Source organism: Lacerta agilis, chromosome 12 (genome assembly GCF_009819535.1).
Source record: "Lacerta agilis isolate rLacAgi1 chromosome 12, rLacAgi1.pri, whole genome shotgun sequence".
Taxonomy (NCBI): Eukaryota; Metazoa; Chordata; class Lepidosauria; order Squamata; family Lacertidae; genus Lacerta; species Lacerta agilis.
Window position 1 is genome coordinate 29,741,027 of NC_046323.1, and position 16,329 is coordinate 29,757,355.

The window sequence follows — 16,329 nt, forward strand, 5'->3', positions numbered from 1 at the left end:
GGGGATGAAATCAGTTTCTTCAACACTAGTCAACATTTTGAGTGACCTGCATAGTCTCCACAAGCTCCCCATATTACTAAGTCATCTTCCTAAAATGACGATGTTTGTAAGTGTAGCTTGGTGACTAGTAATCAAAGGAACACCATCAGTGGATTTATTAAATTGACCTAACTCTAAGATGTGCAATGCATTACTCATGCACGGCAAGCATTCTGATGCCAGAAATTCGGAGCAATATATTCCTTCTTTAAATAAATGTCTGCACGCTACCATCATTGCTACCACAGTTCATCTTTTACACTTGGATGTCACAATTTTTAGATCATGACTTTCAAATTCAGCAATTACCAATATCAGTTTAATTCAACCTGGACCTGAAAGCCCCAAGATATTTGTTGGGTGATAATAAATAAATAAATAAATAAATAAACCTTTATTGTCACTACACCACCTGTGTGCAGTGAAATTAAACGAGCCCCCCACACCTACACTCAGTCTTGTTCACGCTCTGTGTGCTTGTCGGAAGTCAATTGCACCACTGTTTACAGCCCACGGATAAAAACTGTTCTTTAACCTGTTGGTGCGGCTGACTATACTTCTATATCTCCTGCCCGAAGGTAGGAGATTAAAGAGGTGCTGGCCGGGGTGTGAGTCGTCCCCGAGAATTTTCCTCGCCCTCCAGAGGCAGCAGTCTCCTGCGATGTCACCTAGTGAACTCAGGGGACAGCCCATGATATCACGTGCTGTATTCACCACCCTCTGTAGGGACTTCCTTCCGTGGCTGTCAAACCAGTGTACCACACTGTAATACAGTATGAAAGGACACTTTCTATTGTGGACCGGTAGAAAGAGATCATCAATTTTTGTTTGTCATTGTTCTCACACAAGACCCTAAGGAAATGGAGTCTCTGTTGGGCCTTCCTAACCACCTGGGTTGTATTGATTTTCCAAGTGAGGTCTTCACTAAGGTAAACTCCCAGGAATTTGAAAGAAGAGACTCTCTCCACACAGCCATATACAACGGGGCTAATTCCCCTCTCCTCCTCTGAAAGTCCAACACCATCTCCTTTGTCTTACTGATATTTAGGTGCAACTTTTTGAACCTCCTCCCCATAGGCGGGTGATCACAGCATTTCATTATTTCTAACAAATAGCAAGCTTTGTTACAGTCAATTCCCCATGGAGCACTCAAAACTGTTGGGTTTTTAATGATTCTTGACAGAAAATCATACAAGGAGCCAGTGCAGTTTACACTGCATCCCACAATCTGCCGGCATTTGTAGTCTAATTCATGCAAAGTGATCTATGCAATAATCATAACTTGTCAAATTTTATGGTGATTATATCCTCCCCCTACCCCACCCAGAGGACACGGGTGGCGCTGTGGTCTAAACCCCAGAGCCTAGGGCTTGCCGATCAGAAGGTCGGCGGTTCGAATCCCCGCGACGGGGCGAGCTCCCGTTGCTCAGTCCCTGCTCCTGCCAACCTAGCAGTTCAAAAGCACGTCAAAGTGCAAGTAGATAAATAGGGACTGCTCCAGTGGGAAGGTAAACGGCATTTCTGTGTGCTGCTCTGGTTCGCCAGAAGTGGCTTAGTCATGCTGGCCACATGACCTGGAAGCTGTATGCTGGCTCCCTCGGCCAGTAAAGCGAGATGAGCACCACAACCCCAGAGTCAGACATGACTGGACCTAATGGTCAGGGGTCCCTTTACCTTTACCCCACCCAGAGCTTATTTTTTCTTCTTTTAAAAGCCAATTTAAGGTATAGTATCAACATACCCATTTTCGCAGGGCTAAGCTACATATTACACATGGTGATCAAGACTGATATCCAGGTTTTATTTTATTCTGTAACTAAATTCAGCTATTGATTGGGAAAGTGACACTACCAATAGATAGTGGTGATTAACCCTCCCCTCTAAATTACCACCCTCCTTGCAGTTATATGGTTCATGGAAGGAAGCAATATGGAAGTGTGTGTCCCCCTCCCCCTCAGGCAGAGCAAACAGCTGCTTACGGAGAAGCTTTTGACAGCAAAAATGGGGCAGGAAACATTGAATGTCCCAGTTTCCATACAATTGCAGTTTGTTCTTAGAAAGGGGTGGCATGGAGCAATTATGAGACGAGCTTCTCAGATTTATTTCAGAAGAAACTGATTTTGGCCACTTAATGAATCCAGAAAGATTGAGTGGTCTGCCTTACGAATCCAGAACTCAGCAACTTTACCCTCTTTGCCTCAGGGGATGCTCTAGACTCCAACAATTTAGCAGGACTCAGTCGCTGCTGTTCTCCTTTAAAGAGTAAGTAGATTATCAGTTTCTCCTTTTTTTTCCCAGGACACTGATTACAGCCTCCTCAAAGAGGCAATTGCTAAGTCGCAGATTTCTCAATAGAGCAGGACCGTTCTACCAGAATAACATCAGGACTTCTGCCAGGTACTCATGGGCATGTTACTGTATTTGCAAATGAATCTATCTTCAAAATCAGGGTTGCCAGATCCTGGGAAAGCACTCTTCCCTTAAATTGCATCATGGAACCAAGGAAAGGTGCAGCGCTTTCTGGCCTTTCCATACAGTGGTTGACTTACCCACTGCCCTTGGACTTGCTTCAGGGTAAAATGACAGTCCTAATGGTCATAGATGGGGGAGCAGGGGTAGACAAGGCAACCAGCAGAGCGACATAATTAAAGGCAAAGGCCCTGCCTTCGCAAAGAATTTGCAGCCCTGATAGTCTACCCTGCCACTTACTATTCATAATTACATGCTCTTTATTTTATTTTATTTTATTTAGTGTACAAAAATATTACACTACAACATCCTGCTATTGATATTTGTCTTTAAAAATAATGATGATGAGTTTGATCCTTTACCGTGTGAGCAGCTGCAGAAAGGGGTGTGCGCTGAACTGGGGTCCTCCTGTGACTCCGGTTATCCCACAGCACAATTTGGCCAGAATAGGTCCCTCCGACAACCAGGTTTGGATGAAAGCGGGCAAAGCAGACAGACATCACAGAAGACTAGAACAAAAAGAAGAAAGGGGGTAAAAGAATGAAGGGTTTTCTTTTTTTTCTTTCATTTCTATTTAGAAAAATAATCCTAGAATTAATACTCTGAAACAGATACTGCTTTGATGACTTGTTCTTTGAGAAAACCTTTCAAAATATAGGGCTGCTTCACACATGCATCTGTATGCATGAATTTAATTTTCTTTTCAGACTTTCCACCCTTTCGGTCAGCGATGTTGAACCAGTATCCAGTTAGACGCTGCCGGACTCCAACTCCCATCAGCCCCAGCCAACATGGTGAAGGGTCAGGGAAAATAGGATTTGTAGTCCAGCAACATCTGGGGGATTGTGTGTGTGTGTGTGTGTGTGTAGAGGGCACAGATTCCCCATACCTGATTAAGGCGTTCTAACAAGCTAAAGTGTATTTTTTATAAATTGAAATATTAATCAAATATCCCCAATTCCCCTTTACTCTGCTAAAAGTTTCAGGTGCTTATCTGATGCTGTTATTTCCTGCTGCCTTGCCCACCGAGCACTGCAGTTTCATCAGTGGTCAAGTGCAACATCAAAAAAATGTAGTTTCCATCATTTTCAGAGGGTGCCCTATTCCACAAGTTTATCCGTAGAAATATCCGTTGTGATAGGTGGCACAGGAACAGAGAGCCCTTGAAAATCAGCAGCTGTGGAGCTGCCCTTCCATTTCTACAGGCTGCAACAACTCTTGAAAACCAGGTCTGATGTATTATCATTTCATATCAAAGCTTTAATCAGACAACCACAAGCTTTATCACCAATGACAAACCTTGTATGACAATAGCAGTAGATTTTTAAAGCCAATATCTGCAGTGCTGAATACACTCTGTGAAATGGCAGTTAGGTTGCACTAATGTTTTGATTAAAAAAAAATAGCCCTGGATACAGGCGGAGTTATCTTGAAGAATACAGAGAATAGTTTCAGGCTTTGCTTTTCCTGAGTAATGGAAAGTTCTTGGAAGACTTTACAGCAGGTTGGGGCACCACCAGGCGCTGTTGAATTCCAATAAGCCCCAGCCAACATGCCCAATGGTTCAGGGATGATGGCAGCTGTATTCCAACATCTGAAGGTTCTTCACCCTTGTTTTACAGCATCGTTCCCACGTGAAGGAGAAAACACACTGAAGACTTGTGGGCCCTGATCCAACAAAGGAGACGTGTGTAGGGCTGAGGCAAATGTGTGTCTACGCAGTAATGCTCTTCCAGGAACCAATGAACTTGGAAGGTGCGTCTGCCTAAAGTTGTATGTCCATCCCTTTTTGGAATTGTCAAGATGGTACATCAGTTTCATTTCAGCTTGCTGCCTAATATACACAGCACTCTAATGCAGACATGTTTCCATGGCTGAATTAGAAGAAGACCATATCAGCAGCATTCAACAAGAGCTCCACATTTATGGAACTGGGAATAAAGGGAAGATGTACAAAACATATGGGTTCTGTTACATTGGAAGAGGTTCTTTATTTAATAAGGCAACAACTACAACCAATGTCTTGAAGAGGAAAGAGCACCATGTACTTGTGGTGTGATCTGCCATAATCAGAAGTGGCTGATAGCCCTGGTTGCAGGACAGTGTGATCTGCTAGGATTATATTCTTCTGGAAAGTCAATAAAAATTTTGTGTACTTTTTCACACTACAGAATAGCCCAAATTATTTATTACATATTCTACCTTTCCTCTGAGAGAAACTCAAGGTTCTGCCCTGTAAATCATATCCTAAACAACAACAACAACCCCCTGAGGTAGATTAGGCTGAGAGATGGTGACCCATGGTAACTCAGAGAACTTCATGGCTGAGTGGAGATTTGAACCCTGGTCTGAACTATGCCACACTGGTTCTAAATAAAAAGTATACTCCTTTATCTTTCATTTGAGGGGATGTGCTAAGCATCCCAGAGGCTTCCAGCTTGCCACCGATGGAACAGAAATCTGAATGAGATGAACTTTTAGTCTCATCCAGCAGGACTTTTACTGTGTCCTCGTGTCTCATTTTTGCTTTGCCTTTACTGTGTGCAGTACATACAGATCTAAAAATGTTCATTTGTGCCTGGTAAGGCTGTTTTTTATTTTGGAGAATTAATGCAGGCCAGATTTGGATTAGTGATGGCACATCCCTTTAACCGCAGATGGATATGCTTGCAACAGATAGTAATTTACATTATCTTGGTTGGGAAGCCTGACCTCAGGACCCACATCTGATGTGCACATGGGAAGTGTGAACTGGCTGCGCATACTGGTGTTCATGTATCAGGATGGCTTTCTGCCAGCCATTGCCTGGACCCATCTGGAGGAGAGTGCTAAATAAATATTACTCTAATATGAGATTTAGATTTGCATTTGGTGAAGTGTCTTCTTCAGAAATGTCACTCCCTGGGGCATTCTGTGGGCCGCGAAACAATATTTCATTTGTGGGCACTGGAAATGCGAAGAGTTTAGAAGTATTTCCAGCTTCTGACAAAGCAAACACCAAGCACCTCCATATTAAAGAAACACACGTGGCCAGTGCTGTGCCATGATTTAGACCATGTGTGCAGAAGACATGGTGGCCTGTAGGTCTGTTTGCACTCTTAATGGCACTACGGGGTTTTAAAGGCACCTAGAAGCATCTCATTTTAGTCCTGTTAGGGTAGGGTTGACATATTTCAAAAAGTGAAAATCCAGACAGAAAACTTGTTGATTTTCCCGGACATTTCGTCAATTTCCGCCAGGACACTGCTTTCGGCTGCAGTTTTCCGGGTATGTCCAGAAAATTCCGGACGTACAGCAACCCTATTTTAGGGCCCATTTCAGACAGTTGAAAAGGGCCCCATATAATTACATTTCAAATCCAGTTTCCAGAACTAGATTTTCTTGGAAACTGGGGGTGGGGTGGGGGGTGGGATCAGAGCAAAGAAACTGGCATTAAAAAACCATACTGCTGAATCCAGTTAGTGGGTTGTAGCCAATGAAGTTGTCCGGGCAGCGCAAGGCCTTTCTCTCGCTTTTCCTTGTCCCCACCTCAAATTTGCTCCAGGGGTTTGGTAGAACTCCCATAATAGATCAGGAGGGACACGAAGGAAGAGGGGGAGGAAGTGCTGTTTTGCATGAGAACATCCTTGCTCTAACAGAACAATTTCATTGGATAAAACCATCTAGGACCAGATTTTCTGGTTGCGTGTCGAGACGCTGCAACCACCCCCTCAAAGATGAATAAAAACACCAGGACACAGAATATATGGTTAATGTTATTGGGCAAATTTTGGCCACAACTTTCATTGGTTACAGAATGTGAGTAGTAATTGGCTTAGGCATTGGATAGACCAGACCATATCTGACTCCTGACCGCAGCGCAGGAAGTCTGGTAAGGGTGAACCACCGGTAGGGGGAGCCCCGTCGATGCAGACCAACTCGAGCTCCCCCTGGGTTCCCGAAGGGGTCGTGGCATGGCCCTAGCCCTGCCCCGGGCCTCGGACAAGTTCCATACCCCCTGATTCCTTTAACGGAATACCCTTAAGCTTGGAGGGGCAGACAATGGCCGAGCCTTCCCTCCCCCGACATGAGGTCACCCAATGCCTAACCGCCATAAGGGCCAAAGGCTCCCGCCAACTACCTTCACAACTGCAACCAATACCTCACACCCTCTGTTATGTCGGCCAACCAGATATACTTTCCAATCAGAAAGGTGTACGCCATCATCTCGAAACAAAGTCATAACGGCTAAAGAGAGGTTCAAGAACAACAACCACGGAAAGTGCAACAAGAAGTTGAGAGTGGAGGAAAGACACTTTGTGATGAACTTATTGCAACTAATTATCAAGAAGATTGCTACATTCTGAAGAGGAAGCTACATCTGAAGGGAAGAACAGAAGGAAAAGAAGTAAAATTGAACATGAAGGAAATAACAGAAGAAGGAGAACCTGGACTGGTGGAATGTCGGGGGGGGGAGACTGGGGGGGATGGGAAAGGTAAAGGGAAGGGTGATGATGGACAGGAGAGGGGTGGGGTAAAGTATGAATTATTGGGGAATGAAAGGCTGACCACGGTACTCCGACCCCAGAGGGAAAACGGACTATGAGAATGGAAGAAATATCTAGGTACTTGTTAAAATGTGATGTTTTTTATATATTTGAAATTGGAATCAGAAGAAATATAGACCACAGCATAATAAAGTTAAGTGAAGAGAGGATAAAAGAGGTTGAGATGTGTAATTTGATGTTTTATGTGATAAAAATAAGATTTTAGATTCGAGATATGTTGATAAGAATAGGATTTAAGGTTTAAGACATATTGATTATAATTGTAAGATTAAGATTAGATGTATAAAAGTAGATTTTACAATGTTACAACGTTACTAAAGAAGATTAGAAATGAACGCAAAAGAGAGGATGTGAGGAAGTTCCAAGTTTAGGATTACAAAGAAGATTAGGATGAGGAATTAATTGTTTTGTTTGTGTATATTGTGTGTAGTTTGTGTAGTGTTTGTATTTTGTGTATTTTTATTTTGAAAATCCAATAAATTCTTATTTAAAAAAAGAGAGAGAAAAATTATTCCCACTCTCTCAAATGTCTTGGCTCAGATAAAGAGCTACAATTGCCCCGTATGGAGCTTTTATTTGACCCCAGCATGTCAGTTCTTGCAAGCTTGTTCACCTTAACAACGTCTTCAAGATCCTGTGGGATGAAAGTAAGAATAATACTGATAAGGTCCCTAATATTATCCTAATTTTGCCACAAAAAGAAAACAAAAGAAAAAACAAAGCAGTTACCATTTGCTTCAGACTTCTCTGTGTTACCATTGCATAAAAGGATGACAGCACTGTCATATGCTAAATAAGGAGAAAATAAAAGAGTTTTCCATAATTTAAACAGCAAACATGTCAAAAAGAAAGGCATCAGAAATTTATTTCAATAAAAGGCAGCATATTTACAATCATGTCTTTTCAAAAGTGAGAATTCTTCCAGATGTGGACAGCTTTTAATACTTGCTATCTTATCTTCTACGTAAGAGCTATGGAAGGATACTGGAAAGATTTTGGAGCTGGAAATTATTTGCGGTATCGGGGGGTGGGAATTAACTTTAACTAAAAATAAAAAAGTTGATAGCCTTTTGCATAGGAAGGGGGGGTTTTGGAAGAAAAAAAACAAACACTTCAAACCAAATGTCAAAATCCCATTTAATTAAAAAAAGGAAGTTTATATTTCCATATGGCATGTGTTGACATCTATCCCTTTGATTTACAAGAGTATGGACTACAGGGAGCAGATTGCTTTATTCAAGAGAAATGATATAGGGAAGGAGGGCGATTTGACAGGAAAGAGTGTAGGCTGCCTTAACTTCAGTGCTTGTTAAAACATGAAGGATTAATGGTAAAAAGGGAGGGAAGAATTGTGAATGTCTCCAGTTGAGGATCTTCAAAAATGTTTGGGGTTTCTAAGAATGTCTCAGGCAACCACATGAAAAGAGACTTAGCCACACAGCTCTCTAAATCCAAAACTGGTACCGCTCTACTTATACCATCAAACCAACTGACTTGAAATAGAGCCACAAATTGAATTTATTTATTTTTATTGAAAAAGCACTAAGTCCTTGAAAGGAGCAGAATCCAGAGACTTCGGGAGGGAGTTTATAATGCAGGTACACAGCAGCAGCAGCAGCAGCATGCACAAGCGCTGAATCTCTGCTGCGGCGAGTGTCAAATCCCAGTGGCTGCATTTTCTAAAGAGCAGCCATTTTCTTCACACACAGCCTTGTTCAAAATGGAAGGCCTGCATCCTAAACCGTGTTGTGCAAAGGGCAAACTGATGGGATGGCGTTGTTCTCTGTGTCCCTAAATCTGCTGGGCAGAGCTGCTTAAGCAGGCCACAAAGTTACGTAACACAGTTTAACAATTCAAAGAGCTACGTTGTGTTATGTAGCTTTGTGGCCTACTTCAGCAACTCAACCCAGCAGATTATTTTCCGAGAAACTTAAAAGAACAGAATCACGACCGTTACATGTGCGTTATTCAATTCATCTCTACGGGACTGCACCAATGTCAAAGGCCAGTGAGTTCACACCTTTTAACCTGCTAACCAACTTACTGGTCTAATAACATACAAATATTCATCAATGGTCTCTTTCCAAGCAACCTGCTTATTAAGCATTCATCCTTATTTGTTTGAGGGGAGGCTATACGATGTTGTGTCAAGTCAGTGTCATCCCACACTTTCTACTGCATTTTCCTATCACTTTTCTTACTCTAAGAAGTCCTATTGGGGGGGAGGGGGTGGCTTTGTTGCTCAAGAGTTCAAAATCAACTTCAATTATGCTACCTCAATTTGCCGGTATGTAATTGAATCCCACCTCAAAATGGCAACAGTCTGGAAGCGCCCAGTAAGAAATAAAGTGAACTGAGTTTTGATGACAACCATATGGAACCATACAGAAAGTATTTCAGCATTCTGCATAATAAATTCCAGAAACATCGCTGTAAAGATACAACTTTGTTTTGAATCACACAATTCCATACCAGGCACATCTCAGAGGAGCCCTGACATGATTTAAAACCACAAATTTAAACTGAAGAACACTATGGGTCACATAAAACAGCTTCCACAATTCCCCCCTTCTCCTCGTTCCACACATTGTATTCTACCGTCTACTAGGTAGCATTCACACCATGCTTTTAAAACACTATGACAGCACTTTAAATTGTCATAGCTTCCACCAAAGAATTCTGGGAGCTGTGATTTTTTGTTAAGAGAGCTGAGAGTTGTTAGGAGAGCTACAATTCCCAAAGTGATTTAGCAATCAAAGCCTCTTCCCTGGGAACTGTAGCTCTGTAAAAGGAATGGAAGTCCGGGGAAAGCCAGAACTGTTTCAAGTGGTATCATAGTGATTGAAAGGATAGCGTAAATCTGTCCCTGTACACAAAATGTTTCAAACAAGCAACTTTCCTTTGTAAAAAAAGAAAAGAAAATGAAAAATGGAGAGCACAAAGAATTAGATTAAATGCCTTGCTTCACCACAGTTAATTTATAGTAAGTCATACAGCTTTGAACTTAGATCCTATTAAAAATAATAATAAATAGCAATAAATATCATTTTCTTTTTATCCAAGGTCAGAAATCCAATGTGAGAATTCTCACTTTTCATTTTTGTCAAAAAGTATTTGATTGAACTAAACGTCTGATGTTAAAAGGGTTAAGTACAACACAGGTAGCTACAAAGAAAGTGCCTCAGCCTGTTAATGAACTCCATTCTGCCCTGGTGAGACCACCCTCCTTTTTAAGTAAGTGGTAACTCAATCCCTATGTTAACTCAGTTGTGTTTGGGGTTTTTCCAAGTCAAGAAACTCGGTGTGATAAGTCAAAATGAATTGTCTGTAATAATTCACAAAGTGTCCATAACCAATCTCAAACAAAAGGCTCTTAAGTTAGGTTTTACATTTCCTTTCTCAACACTTTTATTTTTCATTTCTCACAGAAAGTAAAGTAATATGAAAATCCTGTGTAGTTTTTGCTGACCTCAAATATGAGGGCTTTTGATGGAATTTCTCGTTTATTTATCACATAAGATGCATAAATATTGTAGGAAATTACAGGTGAGTAAAAAGACATAGGAATACTTCTTCCTCACACTTTGCACATTTAGTAGGGAGTAATTCAATGGGAGTTACTTCTAAGCAAACATGCTTACAATCATGCCACACATTGTCTTTGTTCAGATGTAATGCTAAACTATGGCTCAGAGGGATAGGAACAAGCCTAGGAAAGCCTGGGGCAAAAACACACCCAGTACAGCTGTGAGGTGAAGATTGGAAGCTTTCAATAAATCAGTTTAGCATTATGTCCAAATCCTAAACTGTGGTTACTCTTAACTCTCTATTGAAATAAGCCAGTTTTTAAACACACGATTTGAACTGGACTTTTTTTTGTAATGGTAAAGATCAACCACAGTTTGCTGGGTTCAGATGGGATGACAAACTGTGGTTAATAAAAAAAAAATGGAAGCAAAGGCTTCAGAACTCCTTATCATCGAAAAGGGGAGGGGGGGAAGAACACAAGCCAAGACTCAACTAGGGTTATTTCCATCACAATAAACAATGGTTTATCATGCTGTCCAAATTTAGCCATTGTCTGATAGGCCACCTTGCAAACCTGCTACTCTGGGTCTCTCATCTGCCACTTTTGGCAGCCAGTGGTACCCTGTTCTCTGCCACCATGTTTCTTTTTGATATTCCACATGGGTGCTATCAAAAGGATATGTGACTTCTCGAACTGCGACCCTGGAAGCATAGCATGGAGGAAGCAGAGGAGGAAAGACTTGGCAATCCAAACATTAAGGCTTCATGTTGATTGCTGGGATATGTCCAGAACATAGCAATAAGGTATGGGATATATTTAATTTGATCAAAGTCCTGCGGTGTAGGGGTAAGCAAGCTTCTGATTTACACAAGAACTTTTCATCTTGCAGAATAAAAAGCTAAAGAAATACAGTATAAATACACCAAAATGTGGACCTAAGAGAAATATGTAATTCAAAAGCTTTCTGGGTACTTTCTGTCCACAAAAGCTGGTCTAATAAAAATAGTACCTTATATGCTTTGCATCTTTTATTTATTATAAGGAAAAAATGTTGCATTCTGATGTCTGAGCACATTTTCTTGAAAACCTGTTGCTGTTGCTCTAATCTTCTTTGAGAACTGAACTGGACATCGATGGTACCCAAACTACAAGACCAACGAGTTTACAAATCATGTACAACCACCAGAGTCACCAGAATCCTCTTCTGTGCAGAGTTTGGTTGAACCTTAAGACCTCATCAATGATCGGGGCAATTTTAGCAAGTAGCCCAGAGGAGATCTAAGGATAGATAAGCACATGTTTACATTTCGTGCTTTACCCTAATTGTTTCTAAGCAATTGACATTTGGTGCTCTTCAATCTGTGTCACTTGGGCACACTTCTATCAGTTCACTGTCAAAATAATTACAGTAATCTCTTCTTATCTTTTGATTTAATTATAGCTTCTGGGGAAGACTGACAGACTATTATATTTGCCCAAAGCCATCCCTTCCACTAATGTATCATTTACAAGTCGTGTCAGTGGGTAATTAGAAATAATCTAAAATTAATTGAACATTGCAGAGCTATGTTGCTAGTTTGGGAGATAAGTAGAGGTGTAGCAGAAAATCCAGATATGCCAGTTGCTCTGACCACTTCGTTTGAGATGGGGCAATAAACGTAGTTGAAAAGTCAGCAATAATGTATATTACAACACACACACCCTAAAAGAAAACCTAGTTCTAGAAGTTCCAGGGTCTGGTAATGGGGAAGAGGCTCTTTGCTATGGTGGGTTCAAGCAGATTAGGGCTATTTTTTATTTTATTCTTATTAAATTTTGGAAAGAAGAAAGAATATGGAGAAAAGTAAACACTGAATATCATAAACAGAACCATATGTACCCTCCCATATACAGAGATCCACTAATGACAGACTTGTGAGTGCAGCCGCCTACTACTGTAAAATGAGGAGCAACAACTGAGGTCTTTTTCTGTTATAGCCTCAGGATTGAGGAACCACCCGCAACAAGAAACCCACCAAATCAAGGAACTTGGTCTGACTAAAAAGGCCTTGAAAACCTGGTTCAGGTGTTGTTCTTATTTCTGTCTGAAGTTTTTATTGACGTTATCTTGTGATATATCATTCTCAGCTTTGGGAATACTGTATTTCATTGCTCTGAGAACATGTTATTATTTATTAAATTACCATGCAAAATAAATAAGGAAATAATAAAACAGAACTACAGTTTCATCAGCCGATATTACATAAAAGTAAATGTAAATAATTTCAAGTGCTTTCCTGCATAATTTTTTCTTCCTATCCCACCCCCGCACCAACTAAATAATAAATGTGGCCACAATTAAGAGATACAATTGCAGATGTGGCTTGGTTTTCCTTGCTCAGATTTTTGCAAGATATGCTGCTTACATGGTAGAAAAAAGCCGTGCCATATGTCAAAACCTGCAAGCATATGCAGAGCAGGTTATCTGAATCATGGCCTAAAACTGAGATCTTGAGTGTGTGACTTTACCTGAACATCACACTGTTATGCTCTTATTATTTCCCAATATTGCAGGCAGAGACTAGACTAAGCCAGGATTGGCTTGAGACATATTTCTGCCTGAGGTGGACACAATGTTCTCTTCCCCTGCCTTCCCATATTCCGCCTACAAAATCTGCTTCGACTGGCAGCTGAATCTTATTTCAACAATGGTGATGGAACGGCATCCTTCCTCCACCATACCTGAGGGCAGCAGGCAAGTGTTGTGAGTTCTGCTGCAGCCACTTGGCATCTGCTGCCTGAATCAGCTGCCTCCCTTTGCCTAACAGTAGGGCAGGCCCTGGACTGAGCTGAAAACAGCAGATACCTCAGAATATATTAAAGCGGCTCTCAGGACAAAGAGTTATTACAAATCCTTAGCTTACGGGTGACTTAATTCAAATATTTCTCTTTCCAGCCATCCAGAGTCACATTTCAAACACATGAGAGCAAATGTTAACCATGTTCTCCATTATAAAATCCTTAGCCGTTTGCTATGTGTCCATGAACAATAAGAAACTGCCGTGCAAAGGAGAAGTCTTAACCACAAAAATACTAAACAAATTTGTTATACGAGCTGTCAAAATGAATTCAGGATGGATCTTAATCCAGGCTTAATAAATATTATTTTATGGATAAAGAAAATATTTTGATTGTTCCAATAGGAAGGATTCCCCCCCCCCCTTTTGAACAAAAAGCATTCTTACTTTCCTAATGGTACATTTGTTTGCCATTTCCTCCCTTCACTGTTTTGATTTTAACTCTTGCCCACACACTTTCCCCATCTAAACTCCTTTTGAACATAATTTTAAGAATATACGTGTGTGGGATGTGTGTGTGCGTGCAAACCTTATATTCACGATCACTCTTCCTGCTTTAAAACAGGGAGTCCCGTGGGTGGGAGAATGAGGCAAAATATGTGTCGGGAAGAGTTTCCTGCTTACTGGAGCTCCCCCCAGTTTTGCAGAAAAAATGTGAGGCTTCATGGGAGGGATATAGGCACCATAGCTGTCAACCTCCCCCTTTTTTTGCAGGGAATTTCCCGCCAAAAAAGGGAAGGTTGACAGCTATGATAGGCACACATATCTTGAGCCCAACCCCTCTCCCAAATCCTTCAAAAGTTCTGCTTTGTGGGCATGTTGATGTGTATGGGCATGCTGGCCAACATTTGGATGTGGATATAGATCTACCGTAAGTTCTTTCCACATTCAACCACTACAGTGCAAGTCCTATAATGGATAGACACAGAAGTGCCTCCCCATCTGTCACTCAATGCACACCCACATACATTGACTACTGCCACCAGAAGTGGGTTTTTTCTTTTTTACACTGTATCAACAGTGTCCGATGCCATTGTTGCACGTGAGCTTAATGTAATACTCTTACAAGTTTCAACCTAAATTGATCAACAGGATGTCTGTTTTCACTAGCACCCAGAAAGTTTCTATTCAAGACTGTGCATTGCACTGTTTGATCTGGGCTGCTGCATTCATTTGCTCGCTGTCATACTTTGCTTTTTTTCTAATAGCTCCAATCACCTGTTTAGGGCAAGGCGGGCAGATTTGAGACAGCCTATATTACCCCTCATAATTCACTAATTTATGGTCCTGCAGATGCTGAACTACAATTCCCATCATCCTTTGCCACTAGCCATGCTATCTGGGTCTGATGGGAGTTGTAGTTCAACAGGAGGGCCGTAAGACTAGTATCCCCTTCCTCATGGGAAATCAGAGGTGCCAAAGTTAGCTAGCAGGACAGGTTATCTGCCCTGTGCAGATATATCCTATGGTACAGCAATGCACATTCAGCTCCCTGGGCAGTGTGAAAGGGAGCATCTCTGGACTGGTGCCATTATTACATTTTTGTACTATATCTCAAATATTAATTGCTGAGACTTAATACCTTGGAACCTCAGCTTAGATAACTAGAACCGGTCTTTTTATTATTTTAAAAAAGCATATTATTGTGAGGTATAAGAAGCTGTGCTTGCATATTTTATTGCTAAAGCCTCAACCTGATCACCCAAATCCCCCGACAGGAGGTGCTTTAGAAATAAAAAATGTTAATAATGAAATTGTGTTATTGTGATAGGTAGATTTAAGGTATACGCAGTGTCTTTATACAGCACGGAGCTAATTCATTCCTATTTTCTGAGTTCATGCAGTGAATCCATATGCTTTCCCCTTTGTTAATTTCTTAAAAGGTCACTGCCCCTCTGTGATCAATCTTCCAGGGAAAATTTCAATACTTCAACCAGTGATTGAATGCTTTTAGCTTCACTTTGCAGAATGTATGGGATATTAATCATCATTAAATTAATGTTGTTCTCATACAAAGATTCTTTTTTGGGGGAAGTAGGTTGCCAGTCATCCTGCTGTGGGGTCAGTGGGTGGGAGGCTGTTGATTTTAGACCCAGAGTAGGGGACAGTTGGAGCCAGGCTTTTAGTGATGGATCCCTTGGCTTTTGGAGATGCTGGAGCATTTCAAAGCAGTAACTGTTCTCCATCTCGTGCCAGATAACGCAGTATGATGCTCCACTGTTTGCCGAGGACTCCCACAGAGGCATCTCACATAAGGTAAAGCCATTGCCTAGAATTCAGACCAAGCTAAAAGGGAAATTGTGCAAACGGTTACAGGAGGAGATGCTACAAAAAAGGCAAGCCAAGAAATGCTTATCATGCACAGCGTGGCTGGCAAACTGCTGTGGAGGAAGAGGCAAAAATTCCACGGCAAGTTCTTTGTTATACTAATGTCAGGTTTCTTTGTGGGTATGAAATAGACACAGGCGGAGGGGGGGGGATTCATAATGATGTTCGGATGTGTCAATTTCACTTTCCTCTCAGTTCCTCATTTTTCCAGTCTTACATTCAGTTTTCCACATCTCCATAGTAGTTTGTGGTATGCTTTTAAAACTCTCCTTAAAATTCACCATTACAGTACATATTTTTTCCTAATATGCATATTTTTGTAATCTTAACACCTACATTTTTGTGAGCAACTGCCCCAATATAATGCATTTTTGGCGTTATTTTCACCATTATTTGCATGTTTTAACCTGCTTTGGGGGTTCCGCCCCCCTTACAACCAAGTGGTGTGTAGGTGTGTGTGGGTGGGTGGGTGTGGGTGTGTATATATATCTTATGAAATAAATAAATAAAATACAACCTTATGCCATTTTTATCCCAGCATATGCCATGTTGCACGCATTGCATCGTTGGATAACTGCAT

General features: G+C 41.2%; 1 protein-coding gene across 6 annotated transcripts in view; it reads right to left on the reverse strand.

Moving 5' to 3' along the window:
* DYNC1I1 (dynein cytoplasmic 1 intermediate chain 1) overlaps positions 1-16,329 on the reverse strand; it is a 190,089-nt gene that overhangs the window by 59,918 nt on the left and 113,842 nt on the right. For all 6 annotated transcript variants that reach the window (XM_033165245.1, XM_033165251.1, XM_033165249.1 and 3 more), the window contains one exon: positions 2,871-3,017. In XM_033165245.1, coding sequence (XP_033021136.1) covers positions 2,871-3,017 — 147 coding nt within the window. The remainder of the gene's footprint in view (positions 1-2,870; positions 3,018-16,329) is intronic.